Source organism: Sylvia atricapilla, chromosome 3, assembly GCF_009819655.1.
Source record: "Sylvia atricapilla isolate bSylAtr1 chromosome 3, bSylAtr1.pri, whole genome shotgun sequence".
In the NCBI taxonomy this organism is placed as follows: domain Eukaryota; kingdom Metazoa; phylum Chordata; class Aves; order Passeriformes; family Sylviidae; genus Sylvia; species Sylvia atricapilla.
This window is the reverse complement of record NC_089142.1, coordinates 88,338,041-88,355,669: the sequence shown is the minus strand read 5'-3', so window position 1 is coordinate 88,355,669 and position 17,629 is coordinate 88,338,041. Positions and strand designations below refer to the sequence as shown.

Below are 17,629 nucleotides of genomic sequence, written 5' to 3'. Positions count from 1 at the left end.
CCTGTAGACCTTGCAAAACATACCTATATAAACTCTAAATAATGGGGAAATCAGGACTCAGTAATAATTATATAGTACCAGAATTATTGAAACGCTGGCAAATTCAGTTTTAACAGAAGTGCTCATGTTTGGTAACCATGATATTTTATCATTGCTGAATAATATAGATTGCCTTTTTTTAACAGGAGTCTCCTAAAAGAAACTGAAGACCTTTTAGAAATTTTGCAAATAAAATCACACATTTAGTTGTTGCCAGGAAGCTAATTGACATACCCATATTGTGAGACCACACAAAGCTTCTCAGCACACCTTCTTGAAGTAGTTAACTATTGAAGAGGCAAAAATAAACTTTGTTCTTCCCTTTAGAATCTCTGCATCATATTTCACTTGGTAGTATTCTCTCCGCTTCTTTGGCTCCTGGCTTTACATTCATCTAGCAACAGCTTCATTCAAATCATATTCTTTGTCCCTGTAGTCTGCATGAACACATGTTCCTGGTCCTGTGCAACAGTGTGTATTCCTGGCAAGAGGTGCATAGTGTCAGTGCACGGGATTCTCCAGGACTCAAGGTGTTTTGTAGAAGAGCAGCAGTAACCCTCAGTGATCTTGAGATACTGCTGGAGAGACCAGCTCTTTTCAGGTTTAAGCCAGGTTGGAGCTGTTTGTGCTGCAGTGGCAGCTGGGTGAACTTGGCAAGCAATATTTTCAGGTTTTAATTCCGTTTACTAAATGTGTCACATTTCTGACATTGCCTTACAGATGAAATGACCTTCACCGATGGGGTATAAATAAATTGCCAGATGCTGCCGTGCATTTACGAATTACCTGGGAAAGTTGATGAATGACTTGCTACTCATCAGTGAATTTCACAATATAAATATCTGAAGTTTTCTGTCATAATATTGTAATTCCTGTCATAATAGTTTTCTGTCATAATATTAATAGAGTCAGAACATTATAGAGCATTAGTTCATTATTAGTATCTGCACTTCCACTGTGTTTAGCACAGTGGAATGTTAACTGACCATATATTCAGAAATAACCTCAATTTCTGAATCCCAACTCTCTAAAATATAAATGTCTGAAAAATTATATTAAAGTGAGTCTTGCAAACCAAACTTCTGTTTGAATGTAAAACCAAAAAGACAGATGGAAAGTAACCTTAGAAGTCAAAAAACTACAAATGAAACTCAAAGTTAAAATCTTAACATGAGGTCATTTAAGTATGAAATTAAATTCATGTGACCATAGAGGAACAAAGAAGGCTTATCTCCCTGTCCATCTGGCAAATGAATGACTGGGAAGATCATATCCTTAGAAGTGTTCTTGCAAAACAACTCACTGGGGACCCAACCATAACCATGTGGATTGTGAAATGTTTGTTGCTCTTGTATCAGTGGTGCATTGTGGTATTATTATGATGTAGACTTTGGGGTTTTGTATTGTATGAGAAAGTACTAGGAGGTGAGTCACAGCTTCTTTTTTCTGTTAGTGAAAACTCATTTTCTCCATTTTCAGTCATTGATTGATAGAAAATGATGACTCTGTCCTTGTATGGATGTGGTGCTAAAAATTTCATGTGATTAGCAGCATAATTGGAAAGAGAAAAAAAGAGATGGAGTGAAAAAGAAACTAAAATATGTCAGAAATTGAGTATAAACAGGACAGGATGAAACTGATTATTTTAAGACCATGCAGTAAACTGAAGAAGGAATAAATGGGCACTTATTTGCATCATATGCTTTTCTTAGAACAATTTTCAAGCTGAATACTGAGTATGGCAGTATTAATTATTTGATGTTTCATTCTCTTCAGATGAACTGAGGTCTTATCTAGATATTTCCTATGAACCACTGAGTCCCTAAATCATGGAATACTTTATGAATTTTCAAGTGTTGCTTCAAACCAGGGCTTACTTTATTAAAAAATTGAGCAAAATCAGAGTAGAGGGCTCTTAACAAAATGTAAACTTAAGTATAGCTTTCTGGCCTCTTCTGTTCTGTATTGTTGGGAAAGCCTTCAAAATAAATCCTGTAAATGCTGGGTTTTTCCAAGGCCCTAGGCAAAGACTGAGCCTGTGATTCATTAGGCATCACTATAAAATAAGAGATCAGGGTCTCCCCCTCAGAGGTGACCTGCACTTCACCATGGAAACTGGTCTCTGTCTTCATCCACTGCTGCTGTGGAGCACCTGAGGCCACTGTGTCCCCTCTGCCACATCCAGCCTTCTTGCGTGCAACAGGAGAGAAGTCTGAAGAAGTCAGAAGTTTGATGCTGAATGAATGCTGAAGAAGTCTTTGTGGCATATTTATCCAAAACACTAAATTTGTCAACAGAAGGATTAGCAGCCAAGTTCCCTCACTTCTTGCCTCCTCATGGGAGGACATGAGGAAGGTTTCAGGACTATTGTCAAAGGAATTTCTACTCTTGGTAGCAGGGGAGAAAAAGCAGTGTGTCATATGGCATCCAGAGAACTAATTAGGAAGAAAAGGTGTATATTTTGTTGTTGTTGTCGAAGAGTATTTACAATGTTTTAATAGTCATGATGGCGAATTCTTTTCCCAGTCTGACACATAGTTCATCCTTTTATTTTTATGCTCCTGCCCACCACGTGTCCTTTCCTTTTTCAAAACAGAGCATGAAAATATATTTTTCTGATGAGAGGAAAGGCATGGCCATTTAACTGTATGTTTTTATACATCTACAGATGCAGCAGCTTGAGAAGCAAGTTATAGATGCTGATCGTCAAGCAGAGAGAGCGTTTCAGCAGGTATCACTGGAATAAATATCTCCACTAGCTGTGTGCATGTGGTACTTTAGTGAGGTGAAATTCAAAAAACTGCTTCACTTTTAAGTACTTCTAAAAATGGAGAAGAAGACAGTTTCTTTTAAAGCCTATTGATTTGTCTTAATGAAGAGTTCTAACACCTTTCTTTGCTCACTATTCAGTTCAGGTCAATAAAGTCAAAGCTAACATCACAAATCACAAGTAGATACATGGAATGAGCTGCTTCATTGATGCGTTATGAGTCTTTGATATATGATGCATGTGGAAACAAAAGGGGAGAGGAAACAATGACCTGTTTTAGAAGATCTGTAAGAGAATAAAACGAGGCTACTCAATACAGCCTCTAAATAGAGCTATTCTGTGTGGTTTGTTCATCTTGTAGAAGTTGCATCATTTAAAGAACGAGATCACGGTGAAATGTTTAATCAAAGGTGCCTTTTGATTTCAAATGGCAGACGTAGCTGCTGTAGACATTTTATGAACATATCTCTGGTATTGCTGAAACATTCCTCATATCTTACTGTGAGACAGATAGAAACTGAAAATTATTAGACTAAAAATGCTCATGCACTAATTTGGAGTTAGAAAACATTCCTGACTATGAGCCAAGTATTTTTAAGCAATTTTTTTAGAATGCTACTGATAATTTGCTGGGGTTTTTTTACTGTGCGCAGTGTTTATTTATTAAAACATTGTTTACAGCTCCCTGTAGATAAGTTGCATTCTTTCCATATTGGTGTTTCTAAAAGCTTGTGTGTTACAAAACTAGAAACTTCTCACAGATACTAACAAAATCTGTGTAAGATCTTCCAGTGTTTTGCCAGCCCTGTTCTTCTTAAAGCATAGGGAGATATAATAAACTGGGAAGTTTTTTTCTCAAATAGGCTTCAAAACTTTGCAGGGTTGTCTTGAAACTGAAGTGTGGAGGCAATTTTTAGTTTATTTTGTGATTAAACTACTACCTTTGACTTGGAGTGTTATGTTCCTTGAACTTTTATATTTGACTTTCCAAATAGGTGCAGATCATGGAAGAGAAATTAAAAGCAGCAAATGTTCAAACAAGTGAATCAGAAACCAGGTTGTATAAGAGATGCCAAGATCTGGAGATCCTGATACAAGATAAAAATGATATAATACAAAAATTGGAGCAACAACTTGAAGAACAGGTTAGGAGTAATGGCGTTACAAAAGAGAAACATCAATTCCCTCTTTAATTACAGCAAAGAAAAATAAAAATTTAGATCAATATAGGACAGAAAAGTTTAGCGTTATTTCTGTTGTTTGATTAAAGAGGTTCCCATTGGAAGTATATAATTTGAATAACATTTATTCCTTTTCAAATTACTCTCTGGCTTCCATTGAAAGAACATCTGACATTTAAGAGGGGAAAGATGATATTCCTCTTCACTGTCCCTGCTGAAGGGCTTTCATAGCAGCCTCTGTGAAGATCCTATTCCTCATTTATTAAAAATCACCATGTATTGCCCAGGAGCCTGAATGACTTCAAGCAATCTTAGGATTTGTGTCTGAAGATACTACTCAGGCAGATTATGTTACTCAGTGAAAAATATGCTTATGTCAATTTTTTCCAGAAGCAAATAAGACTGCAAGAAGCAAAAATCATAGAAGAAAAAGCAGCTAAAATAAAAGAATGGGTGACAGTCAAGCTTCATGAGGTATAATTCTTGCTACAATACTTACACAGAAAATAAAATGGTGTGACTGGATATCCCTTAGACCTTTTGGCTGTTAAAGGCCTGTGTGCCATAGTAAAAAAAAAAAAAAAAAAAAAAGTTTCTCAGTTTTATTGATTTTATAGTTATTTGCTGGAAAGAGGAGAATTTAAAACAACAGCACAGAGACACAGAGGGCAGAGTGTCCATGTCACCTAAATTCTGATGTCTGATTTGGTCAGCCAGCATGATCTGGGTCCTCATTCTGGAAAAAGGACCCAGGACCGCTCTCTGGAAGGTCAACTTCTCCACTAGTTGAGAGAGCTTAGCTGGCAAACTGAGCTTTTTCAAGCAGATGCCTAAAGTGTGAATAATCCCCAGAAAGCCGACCAAGCCTGCTGGGGCCTGGCAGAAAAAAGGCCTTGATCATTTTTTATTTCACAATGCCCACACTACTCTTAGTCATGACTAGTTTCAGGGACACCAGTTCTGGTTCCAAGAGACCAGTTGTCTCAGTTGTCTCCCTTTTTTCTCTACTGTGGTAAGATAACCATGTCTTTCCCCTGCCTAAGGCTGCCAGCTTTGGGGTACAGCTGTGCTTTCTCCTCCCTGGGTCTAGAATTTAAAGTTGCCTGTAAAAGTTAAAATCTTACTCTCTTGTAGTTTACTGGAAGTTATACTTCAGTTGCAAAAAAATTAAGTTACTGTTTTTGAAATAATAAACTAGAAGGTTCTTACATAAAATACTTACTTTTTGTCTGTGAGGGCTAAAGTAAATTATTTTTAAATAATTTACTTAGAATGCCATTAAGTTTAGCTAAAATTACCGTGAAAAAGTGTGGACAAAATCAAGTATGACTCAAAGTATTTACTTGTTCTTTATGGAAAATCTCAAGCTAGTTTCACAGATGTGACTATGTGTCACTCAGTGGTAGTGGAATTGCTGGCTCCCTTCTGTGTGACATACTCAGATTCAAATCTGTTTGCCTAATTGGAGCAGGAGTTTGAACCAGCATCTTTTACCTCCCAGTGGTGGGCTGCAGCAATGGGATATTGGGTTTTTATTTCCTGTAGAAAGACTTTTGCTTTGTATAAAGTTTGTTGGCACCTATTTTTTTATTATTTTTGCTGTGGAATGGTAAGGAGGCATTAGGACCATCATTCCCTCTGATTCTTCTGCTCACTCTTGGTTTTGTGAAGTGGCACAGGAGTTTGTAATTCTAGCCTTCTGCTTTTATTAAAGATGCCAATGCAGTTTTCTTTTTCTCTTATTTATTAAGGATTTTTAAAGCAGTCATGGGTTTGCTTGGTTGGGGGAATGATTTTGGCAGAATTGAGCAAATAGTTACTGCAGGGAATTAATTGTTCAGAATAAAGAGATGCCTAGACTGGTATTTAGAGAAGCAGCAGAGAGGAGATTATTATTCGAGCTGGCTCTATCCTTAGATAATCAGAAGTTCAGAGAAAACATAAATGCTGTAATAGCTTTAAGGTTTGTTTCACCAGTGGATGAGATTACATTTATATGCTTTTAGTTAGAGGTGGAAAATCAGAACCTTCGCTTGATCAACCAAAAGCAAACCAAAGAGATGAAAACAGTACAGTCTAAACTGCAAGGTAAATGTACAACTCTTCTGAAAACTTCTCTCTCTATGGCATATTTCTTTCTGTTCCCTATTAACGTGTGCATCAGCATGATTGGAAATATTCTGTGAAATCACAAAGATTTCAGAGAGTATGAACATCAAGGTGTTAGGAAGGAATCATTTGGTTTTATGCTGAAAAGACATACAGATAAGGCACAACTGGTTTTTGTGAGGTGAACAAAACTGCTGTTACTTAAGAGGTTCTGCAAGTAATAAGGTTTTATTTGATGTAGGACAGACCTTTGCTTTCACTTCTTTATAGCATAGGTGGTCTCAAAACTGTTAAAGAATACATGAATGTCAGTCTGCATTTGCTTTTTCTAGCAAATGGTCAGCTGGGAATCAGAACTCCAGTCAGATCTTTTTAGTTACTACCTATGACTACAGTGCTCCAAAATCTTAATTCAGACTCAGTATCACCAGGTTCCTCTCCAAATGGGTAAAGTAAATTTCAAAATCATCAAGTCTAAATAGAAAAAAGAGGGATATCCCCTCCAAAGAGCATTATTTCACATGGATCAAAGTTGAATTTTATTCACCACCATGTTGCCTGTTCACCAACTTTGTGAAGTGTGTCTCAAGGTTCCCATTGTCCTTTCCATACTTGGTTCACCTCACAATTTACTATCATATGAAAATTTGGTAATTTGCTACCTCATTTCTTGATAATGTATCTTACATATACATGTAAATACACAGATATTTAGAAATATGTGTAGAGAAGTGTATGTGTGTACACATATAATATGCATAATATAGGAAGATGCAAAAATTTATAAATTAATACAAAGTATAAAATTTTTAAGATACACTTTTCTCTTAATGAAGAAACTGGATAGTTTTGCTTCTTTGCTATCTTCTGATCAGTAGCAATTCCATACACTTCTAGTCATTCTCTTCTGAGAGATCTATTTAAAGGCTTCTTGAGACCATGTCATTTCCAACACATAGTTACTGATATGCCCCAAAACATTAAGAAATTTATTATGATTTGCACTGTCCATGCTGGTGACAGGCTATAAATTATGAACACGTGGTACTGTTTTAAGCAGATTCACAGGTAGGGTAAGGGCCTTTTGTTCCTAGATCAGCCTTGATCCCTAGATCAGGAATTTTTTTGAACAGGGATGGACAGATTTAATGTTCAAGGCAGTTCATCAATTTCTGCTTTCACTTTCTCTTGAAGTCCTCCTCCAGACCTTCTAAACCTGGTAACTTACTCTTCCATATTTCCTGTGAAATTGTTAAAAGACTTTTTTTCTTTCTATTGTTATATCAATTTTTAAGAACTAGAAACATTGCTCTGGGTTTCTCTTGATATGCAGAGATGTCAGGTAGGATTTTTCTCCTATAATACATCTTTTATTATCTTTTTTTCTAAATTTTAGTTAACTTTAAAAAAGACCTTTGCAACGCAGAGTAAAGAGAAGAGTTGCATAGCTTGTTGTATCTCACTAACACAAGATTTCTGAATTACTGTTCTTCAGAAGCTACTGGTAAGAAATCTGTTACTTCAACACAGAAACCTGGAGAGTGTCAGCGATTAAGCAGTTTGACTTTTGGATGCTTTTCAAATAGAGCAAGAAGTCCTCAACCATCTCCTAAGCTTGAAGAAATAAGCAAGGCTTCATCTAAAGAGTCAGACTACCCAGAAGGCAAAAACATGCCAGGTACCTTGTCACCAGCACTGCCATTTTATTCTGGCACAAGTGGGAAACTAAAATCAACAACTCTTGCCAGTGCATCCAAACCAGCTGTTTTCAGAGTGCATGCCAGTACTGTCTCCCTCTTCACTGCCACTCTTCTATTACTAGGAAAAAATCATCCTGTTGAGCACTACAGTTTCTGTAATGCCACTAATACATTATTTGGCAGCATGCAGAGGCTCCTGGGTGCTTTGGCTGTGAAAAAGATGTGGCTGTGAGCTTTGTTGTTGCTCTGGTCCTTCACTTGAATCCCTTGTACTGTTTATGACCTCAGCATTTTCTCCACAGTTAATCATGGTATCCAAAATGGCAAGCTGAGGTCTTCTGAAAATCAGAAGCTGAAGGAGATCCTATGAATATTTTGTGTATTTATATTACAGAAAGCTCATTATGAAGGTGGCTGTATATTATTACTTCCATTTTTACAGAGGAGAGAATTGAAGTAAGACTGATTTTTTCAAGGGGAAGGATAAGACATAGACCCTTAGGCTTGCCTAGATGGAAACAGATGATTCTGGAGACTTCTTTACTTTAATGTGGGTAAAATTAAAATCTTAGTGTTACTCAGTCCACTTTTAACTTCACACAGGTATTTAACACAGACTTTTCAAACTGTCAGTGTAGAAAAACAATGGTTCTTGCATCTGATTTAATTTGGGAACATGCAGGCCTCACTAACATGTTGTAAGCTAGAGCTTTCTCTTGCAAAACCAGGTAAAAGTGAAGAGCAGAAACAAAGCTATTTTTAACACAGTGTCTTTCCTGAAGTACTTTCCATAAGACTCTCTTGTGTATCTTAAGCATTCACCATTGGGAACACAGTAATAGCTTCCTGAATAAATTTCTGTGTATAAACACTGTAGAAATGCTTAGAATACTTGATTTCTTAATGAAAATCCTTTATGAAAAGTTTTTTTTAAAATTTAATTTTCCTTAGATTTAACAAGCAGCTAAATTTTTATGCCCTCTTAAGTAGTTGGCTTTTTGTTAGTTCTGTTTGTTTGCTTGTTTTCACACATACATGCCTTACTTTAAAATATGGTTCCAGTCTGCTTATCTTTATAGTTATTGCCATTTTTAGTTCAGCTAGAACTTTGAGTAACATTTATTACAGTTTTTTGGCAAATGTAATTTGCCTTCAGTCACATTAAAAAAATATCATCTTTTTTTAAATGTTTCTTTTTTACAACATTAAAAACCACAAATGTTCCCATGCATTTGAAATTATTACCTACTTACTAGTTGCAGGCATGATGACAAAACCATTTATCAGTCAAGTTTGCTAAAGTAATTTTCTCATGTTCATTATATTTCTCCTCTAGAGAAGGATATCCTGGAAACTACCTTTGCTGGTCCTGTGCACGAGACAAATAAAGGTCAGAAGTCATTGCAACAAAGTTCCTCTGGTTCAGAGCAGAACAAAAATGTGAGAACAAGCTGCTCATCCAAAGACATAGACAGTGATATGTCAAAGAACTCATGCACTACTGGGAGTGACTGGAGCTCAGATGAGGATGGAGGAGACAATAAAGGACTGAAATCCAGGTGTGCATCGACACTTTCAAGCCACACATCTGAAGAGAATGCAAGGTACAGTAGAGTGGGAAGTGAAATGTATTTGACAGCATCTGATGACAGTAGTTCTCTCTTTGAAGAAGAGAGTTTTGATGTTAAGAGGACTCAGCAGAAGAAGCTATACTCATGGCAGCAAGGGTCCCAAAGAAAAGGCCTGAGCACTCTGGGTGGAAAGTGCAACTCTGACTTCACACGGAAAAAGAAAGACCAAGATAGTTCTTCAGATGAACTGAATAAGAGATTTCAATCACAGAGACTTGATTATTCATCCTCATCCAGTGAGGCAAATACCCCAAGTCCAATTTTAACCCCTGCTCTGACACTCAAACACCCAAGTCTTGCAACTTCTGCAGGTTCTCAGTGCACAACTCCATCAGACTTTCCCTCAAATTTGCCACATCCAAAGTTACGGACTCCTAATGTCTTTAGTCTAAATTCAGTGTTAGCAAAGAAACACCTAAGCCAGCCCCAGCTGAGTTCTGACAGAATGTTTGGTAGAAACAGAAATGCTATAAGCATGATCCGTCAGTGGAGACCTCAGGAAACAGACATAGATCTGGTGGATGGAGAAGATACTGATATTTTAGAGAAAATGGAGATTGGCTGTGATGAAGGAGTGTTTACCTATGACTGCACTGAAGCACAAAATGCTGAAGTCCAGGAACTCTGTGATACGACAAAAAAGGGTGCTAGCAGCAAACCTCCAACGCCTCCATTACATCGATTTCCTTCCTGGGTAAGTGTGCTTATAGATATTTCTCCTAATGGCAAAACTAACTTATTTTCATGAATGTCTTATATGATTTTTGTTGCCTCTATTTTGATTACTTTTGTTTAATGACAATGACAGACCTTAGTCATAACTACAAACTCAGAACCTAGTTTTATTTTCAGCACAGTATTCCTGACATTGAAAAACATGGTCTCTGTTTTATAGATAAATCTAGGTTTTTTTCACATCACATCTAAGTTATGGATGTCTTTATGAGTGTACCCAAGGATGTAATGCTTGTGAATGCATTTATTTATTGACCTGAACACTAAAACAGCCCAAGAATGCTGGTGTCAATGCTCTTGCTGTAACCACTGTACCACTCACAATCTAGACAATTAAGTCAACAGCAGACAGCTACAAATTATAGAAGTAATCACTCACATTTCCAAGTAAAATTTTAAAGCCATCAGTCAGGATATTAAAATAGATATTAATATGTCTTACACAAAATCCAGAATTAACGCTGCCAATACTCACTGATTCTGCAGCTTCAGTGTCAGAGATTTGTTAATTAATAATTTATTAAATATATTTATTTACTAATTATTATTCAGAGAGGAATAATACATCATGTACCAACTTCTCTCTATATATAGTTTAGTGAACTTTCTGCATTATACATTTTCTTATTGTGGCCTTCTAAGACAAAATGGTTGAAAAGTTGTCTTCTAATGGCATTTCTCTGCTCCTAACACACAATCTTCCATTAAAAACCATTCTTGCTATAGCTTCTTTGGCACCTGATAAAGGTATTTTTGAGAATAAGTTACTTACATTGTGCAAAAAATGTCAAAAAAGACTGTGGCTGTGATGTGTACAGTATAGAAAAGGATGCGTTTTTAGCTGCTATTGACAATGTCATTTTATGAACCACTTTATCATATAGTTGCACTATGTGATAAAAGAACTGGGAGGTTAACAGAACAAAAGTAATTGTTGTGTTTTAATTTTCTCCTATCAAATCCATTCTGCTTGTATAGGAAAGTAGAATTTATGCTGTAGCCAAATCTGGTTTAAGGATGTCTGAAGCTTTCACTGTGGAATCTCTTAATAAAAGTAAGTGGTTTAGTTGTTCATTGTCCCATCAACAAAACTTCTCTTCTTACGGTGATTTGTGAGCAAGGACCTTTAAAATGTTTTTAGAAAGATTTAGTTATCAGCTATTTAAAACCTAGAAGAATATTGGTTATCTTTACATTGTCTTCTGGTACCTTACATCTTGACTTTGTGCTGAATTTGTACATTGTTCACTGCAGTTTACTTTGCATTTCACTACTTTGAAGATTCTGTGCCAGGTACCAATTAAAAAAGGGCTAGTGTATGTGACTGCAGTTTTATTTATGTTTTTAAAAACATTGTAAATTTTAAAAAGCTATAAATTCTCACATCCAGAACAGTTTAGGCGTTAGTTTGCTTTTTATAGCAGTTATACAACACAAAAAATACTAAATTTGAATTTTGTTAATTGGGGGTGAATTAGGAAGGCAATTTATAAAAATATGTTGCTTTTTTAGGTGCTGTTTCACTAACTTCATCCTCCATATCTGGATTATATACTTCCCTGATATATAAGAACATGACCACTCCTGTCTACACCACTTTGAAAGGGGTAACTGTATTACTGTTTTAAGAAAATTTTAAATACCATTAGGCTTCACATCAAGGATCTTGCTATTTCACATTTGATACTACCATGCCAAATATGTTGTAAGTTGATGTATAGAGATGAAAGACCCCCCAGAAATAATAGAAATGTCAAATAGCTGGGGAAAAAAATACTGCCTATAAAATGTTACTGGCCTAGGTCAATTCTTCTTAGGTTCCTTGCTGATTTTTTTCCAAAGTCTTTTTAATTATTAAACAGAACCACATGGTGTTCAATGTCATAACTAAAAGTGTGTGTATGTGTAGAAATGTCTTTGTGTCAGTGCCAAAGCTGTTTCTAGTCACACAGCCAGCAGTCAGTAATCACAGCATTGTTTGTTTTCTGGCAGCCTTCTGTGATTTGGAAAGACCCATGCCTTGAGCTACCTCAGGTTTCTGTTTTAAAGTAAGGGTGTGGTTGAGTGTACAGAGGGCAGAGGGAATTCAGTTTCATGTTAAAATTTGTGTGCCAAAACTCACAACCCAAGCAAGAACAGCTTTGAGTATTATGAAGCCAGCAGAATCCTGCCACAGTACACAGGAAATGACTGATACCCTTTATGCAAGCTATCAAAGGATGCTGTGTTCATTTCTGCAGAAAGCAACTCAAATAAGCAACAGCCCATTCCTAGATGAGTCCTCAGGATCTGAGGAAGAAGACAGCTCTCGGTCCAGCTCAAGGACTTCCGAGTCTGATTCTCGGAGTAGGAGTGGTCCAGGGAGTCCTCGGGCTATGAAAAGAGGTAGGCAAAGGTGTAAGAACAAGTAACTTCTAGGAACTCTGGAAAACTAGGCAGTTTACATGATTTTCTCAGGAATTGATTTCTTCCTTAAACTTGTGGACATCTAAAATCTAGGCTCTCAAAGCCCAGATCTATTACTCTGTCAGGAGAAAGGACTATTAGAGATGGCTTTCTTTATATTGCTATTATTACAGATATCTTTTTAAGGCACTAATCTTGTAGCTGGCTATTGTCATGACTTGTACATTTAAAGCAAGAAGCTCCATTCTATCCATATTCTGTCAAGACAAGGACTTCCTGTGACTTTTAACTGTAGAAAAATTAAAATTACATGGAAAAAAAATCACCATCAGAAACAAAACACTCATATATTCAAGTGTATAAAACAATTACATGGATTCAGAAAGCAGATAGAAAAGTTCACTCAATAAATTATTTGGTTCTGTTGCCTCATGCAATATAAGACTTCTTTCATGTTTACAGTGGTTGTCTTAAGGTCCTGTCCAAAGATTTAGTTAGAACACTAACTGGTATTGCCTTGTGTTTTATGGAACACAAATGTAACAGGTCTAGGTGATTGTGTTTTCCATCTGCAAAATGGAAATAATACGCTTCATAATACTGAAAGATATAGTCCTTCCTCATTAGATGACATTATCAGCGTTACATCTCTGAGTATTTCTTCACACTGTAAACCAAGGGAGACCAAGATCCCAGTGAGTGTTAAGATCCCTCACTATATATTGCTTTACAAATGCTAAATAACATTATTTGGTAGTTTCAATTATACATGCAAAAATCCCAGTTAGCAGGAGTTCTATTCAGTGACCCTAGAGCACATTGACAGACCCACTGATCCCACTCGGTATTTTCCAGTGGCAGCCACAGCTGGAGTCCAGTCCTGTTTCCAGTGATGTAGTTTTGCCACATTAGTGTGAAAAGGACCCATAGATCCTGCTTCCCAGCAGCTCCATCCTGCTGAGCAAAAACCAGTGCCATGGTTGCAGACATATCTCATGTTATGTGCTTACACAACAAGAAAGCTAAATTGGGTAATTTAAAAGCTGGTTTCACTTGCACTTTAAATCTGTGTCTGTAAAACGGAACCATTCCTTTTGTTCGTGCTTTCTTCCCAAAAAATAGTCCTTGCATTGTTTCATGTGTGGAAACCTTTCTTAACCACAAAACACATATGTACATGTCTTTGTTGAGATCACATTCATTAAAAATCCAGGCAAATTTCACCAAAAGCATGATTAGCTCGCTGCAATTTATTGTGAAAGATCCACCATGAGAAGACAAGAACCCATTCTGAAAGTCTTGGTGGCTTACCAAAGCAATAAATGAGAAAAGCCTTTTTGAAGAATGAAATTGGCAAATGAGTTGGGAAAATATTGAAACAAAGGATAAAAGGCCTTTTCATTTCAGTTTTGGAGAGTATGTGGAACACTAGTCCTTACAAAAGAACACATTTACATGCATGAAAATATTTCTATAATGAATGAGGGAGGAGTTTGAATTTTTATTCCTGACTGACTAGAATTGAAAGCAGGGGGCACTTTTTTTCAGGATTAAAGCTAATAAACTCTAACACACACCACCCCACCCCCCACCACCGCCAAATATGAAAATCAAACTTTTAGAAAACCTCGGTATACAAATTCATATTAATTACAAAACACAGTCACCTACAGCTTCAACACCAAGCAGATGTTGAGTATGACTTCCTAGTATGCAAGCAGTTGCCTCAGAAATCCGGATGATATAGTGAGTAAGAGAAGGTGCAGGGGGAAGGTTGCTTAGTTTAATTAAAGATCCTGGGTTTTTTTCCTAGACCCAGAGTATGATTCACAGCACTAACTCTCTCCTTTAAAGAAGCTGTGGCATTGTAAGAGAAGGCAATAATATACAGAAGACTTTTGTTGTTGTTCTTCAGTTTACAAGGGACTTTAACTGTTCAATTATGAATAAAATGAGAATTAGCACCATGGTAATAGTTCAGTGTGCTGATACTCAAAAAAAATCCTTGGTTCCTGGTGGATTTATGTTGATACTTATGTTTGCCTGCAGATTCTATTCAGATATTCTTTCTGCATGACTATTCTGATCTCTGTTGTTTCTCATGTAACAAAAAAAATATGTAAAGAACTCTCTTTATTCTTTTACCGCAGGTGCATCTCTGTCTTCTATGACCTCAGAAAGTGACTATGCTATTCCTCCAGATGCATATTCAGTAGATACAGATTATTCAGAGCCAGAGCAGAAACTTCCTAAGACCTCATCCTCATCTAGTGATAATGGAAAAAATGTGAGTACTGAAGTTCTGTGAAGTGCACCTGAGGTCCTGTGTGTATATTTATGTTCAAAGACTGCAACCAAACCTTTCATTCAGTCTTGCTGACTCACATACTGCCTTATGAGTACAAACAGCAAAATATATCAACTACGTTAGCCAAATAATACTGTAATTAGTGAAGGAAAGTGGAAGATAATTCTAACCTTTCCTATATTATGAAGGAAAAATAGGTCGACAACTTCAGAATAAAATTCAAAGTACTTCAGATTTCCTTTCTTGGAACCAGGTCTGGTATCAGATTGTATATGAAATATGCAAAACAGTTTAAAATAATTATTTGAGTAGTCAGGTAAATAGAAGGGTGTTCCAAGAAGAAGCTGAAGTGATCAGTGGAAATCTATCTGCAGTAGTAAGTTTCTATCCTTTCCTCGTACAGAAGTAGCATCAGAGCAATCCTATGTAGAGTAACATGTGAAGACAGGCCAAAGAAACCAAACCATTATGAGGTACTGGTCAGCCTCCAGGAGCTTTTTAATGGCTTGTCTTAGTAGTTAGTGTCTTAACATACAAGTGGATTGACAACCTGCTGATAACAATTATTTTAAGCCGCCTTCACAGAGCAAAACTGTGACCTCTGTTCTGAAGATTACACAGTAGAGGTTTGCCTGTGAGGAGCTCAGAATTACAGTGCTTTATATCTGGTTTTCATGTTAGGATCTGAAGTTGGGAAGGAATAATACATTTAACTTTTATTCATCTTGTTCCTTGTTTAATATAAACAACGAGAAAGTAAAATCAGAAATCATAGCATTCTTCATTCTTTTGTATAGTTCAGGACACTTACTCTCCCTCCTGTACTATAACAGTAAGTAGGGATATTCATTAGTTATCCCATGTGCATGACATTTTTCTTAATTGATGCTTGTAAAAACATTGTCCTTGGATTAAAAGTCTCATCAAACTCTGTAATTATTATTTAGCATGCTTTTAAGTCATAAATATATCTCTCTGTGTGTATTTATACATATTTCTGAGGGACAGAGATATATATGTGTATCTAACCACTTTTTATCTAACTTCTAAAAAACCAGGAACCTTTGGAAAAATCTGGATATCTGTTAAAAATGGGTGGTAAAATAAAGACCTGGAAACGACGGTGGTTTGTGCTTAAAGGAGGTGAATTGTTGTACTACAAATCTCCAGTAAGTACATGTAACTTGCCTGTTACTTTGTCTCAGATTGTTTACTGATAATCTAGGCTGCTAGAAGGGTAAAAAACGGCACTTTTGGTTTCTCAGATGTTAGAGAGTGATTCAGTACTCAGTTGCTCAAGAGGTGTACAAGGTACACAATGTCTAACTAGAAAGTATTTATCAAGATTAATGTTTAAATTAGTCCTATATTAATTTATTGCTGTTTGTTGGTAGATTTAAAATATTCTTTTCCCATTCTTTCTGTACAGAGCGATGTTATTCGAAAGCCTCAAGGTCAAATTGAGCTAAATGCATCCAGCCACATTGAAAGGGGTGATGGAAAACAAACAATTCAGGTGCCTGCTTTTCTCCTCTGTTGCTGTTTCAGCATTCCCTCCATCCCCAAATCCAGCCCCTTATTCCAGTCCCTGTGAAGTCCAAGTGTGGACTTGGAATTAAATCATCAGTGCCTTTCATTTGAAACCAAAGAGTTTTTTCAGTGAGAGAAAATATAAAAAGGCCTACCTGGAGTCTTGTCTGTATTGCTACAAGGCTAGATCATCACAATATGAGATAGAAATAAAGACAGCAGTCGTGGGGTCAGCCATGGGGGTACAGAGAATTCATTTGTCTGAAAGGAGAACTGAGTTTTCTTAACTTGCCATCCTGGAACTTTCCAGATAAAGATTTAGAAAGAGTCTCTCTGGTCTGTCTGGTCATGGAATGTTTCATTACTAAAAAGTACTTCAGGGAAGATAAACTCCCTGAAATTGTAAAGCTACATTGGGTGGTATATGTTACAAATCCCACACTGTGGGGTCAAATATGTCAAGGTCTTGTAGCTTGAGACTCTTTGTTACTACACAGCTGACCACAGAGAAACGAACATACTACCTGACTGCAGATTCCCCCAACATCTTAGAGGAATGGATCAAAGTACTGCAGAATGTTCTTAAAATACAGGCTGCCAGCCCACTCTTCATACAGTCTGAGATCAAGCCAACCATGAAAGGATTACTTACAAAGGTAGGAAAACACTTCTTCCCCCAGTCTGCTTTATTCCAACATTGGCCTTATTGTGCTTTAGATGAGCATCTCATCTATTGCTCTGATTCTTATGTCCTTAATAGAGTTACATGGTTTTAATTTTACGTCTAGTAATTTGGATAGGAATTTGAACCAAGACATGCATTCCCAATATCACCAAAGTTCAGAGATGGTGAAAATAATCAGTATTTCTCTGTCTGTGATTATTGCTAATGCTCTGTAATTACAGGTAAAACATGGATATTCCAAAAGGGTTTGGTGTACCCTAGTTGGAAAAATTCTGTATTATTTCCGTAATCAAGATGACAAGGTAGGTCCCTTTCTTGTTTCTTCAGAGAATGTAGACTTTAAACAGTAACCTACAGCTTTATTAAGGTACAGCTGGCCTTGGTATTATACACAGATTGTGAACTTGGAAGATTCTATCTAAAAGCCAGCAATCCAGACCACATCCATTGGTCTCTTTCACAGGATGTGATACATAGTATGCATGTTATCCCTCACTGGAGGGGGACATTGGTTTGCCTGGAGATCAGGTGTCCC

At 36.7% G+C, this 17,629-nt stretch overlaps 1 protein-coding gene across 1 annotated transcript in view; it reads left to right on the top strand.

Moving 5' to 3' along the window:
- The window catches only part of PLEKHH2 (pleckstrin homology, MyTH4 and FERM domain containing H2), a 52,993-nt gene that overhangs the window by 16,176 nt on the left and 19,188 nt on the right, over nucleotides 1-17,629 (top strand). Inside the window, exons 3-16 of the mRNA XM_066316098.1 lie at nucleotides 2,708-2,770; nucleotides 3,805-3,954; nucleotides 4,381-4,464; nucleotides 5,997-6,078; nucleotides 7,595-7,777; nucleotides 9,136-10,124; nucleotides 11,144-11,219; nucleotides 11,678-11,772; nucleotides 12,406-12,550; nucleotides 14,722-14,858; nucleotides 15,938-16,048; nucleotides 16,309-16,395; nucleotides 16,907-17,065; nucleotides 17,316-17,396. Of these exons, the coding sequence (XP_066172195.1) occupies nucleotides 2,708-2,770; nucleotides 3,805-3,954; nucleotides 4,381-4,464; nucleotides 5,997-6,078; nucleotides 7,595-7,777; nucleotides 9,136-10,124; nucleotides 11,144-11,219; nucleotides 11,678-11,772; nucleotides 12,406-12,550; nucleotides 14,722-14,858; nucleotides 15,938-16,048; nucleotides 16,309-16,395; nucleotides 16,907-17,065; nucleotides 17,316-17,396 (2,442 nt within the window). The remainder of the gene's footprint in view (nucleotides 1-2,707; nucleotides 2,771-3,804; nucleotides 3,955-4,380; nucleotides 4,465-5,996; nucleotides 6,079-7,594; nucleotides 7,778-9,135; nucleotides 10,125-11,143; nucleotides 11,220-11,677; nucleotides 11,773-12,405; nucleotides 12,551-14,721; nucleotides 14,859-15,937; nucleotides 16,049-16,308; nucleotides 16,396-16,906; nucleotides 17,066-17,315; nucleotides 17,397-17,629) is intronic.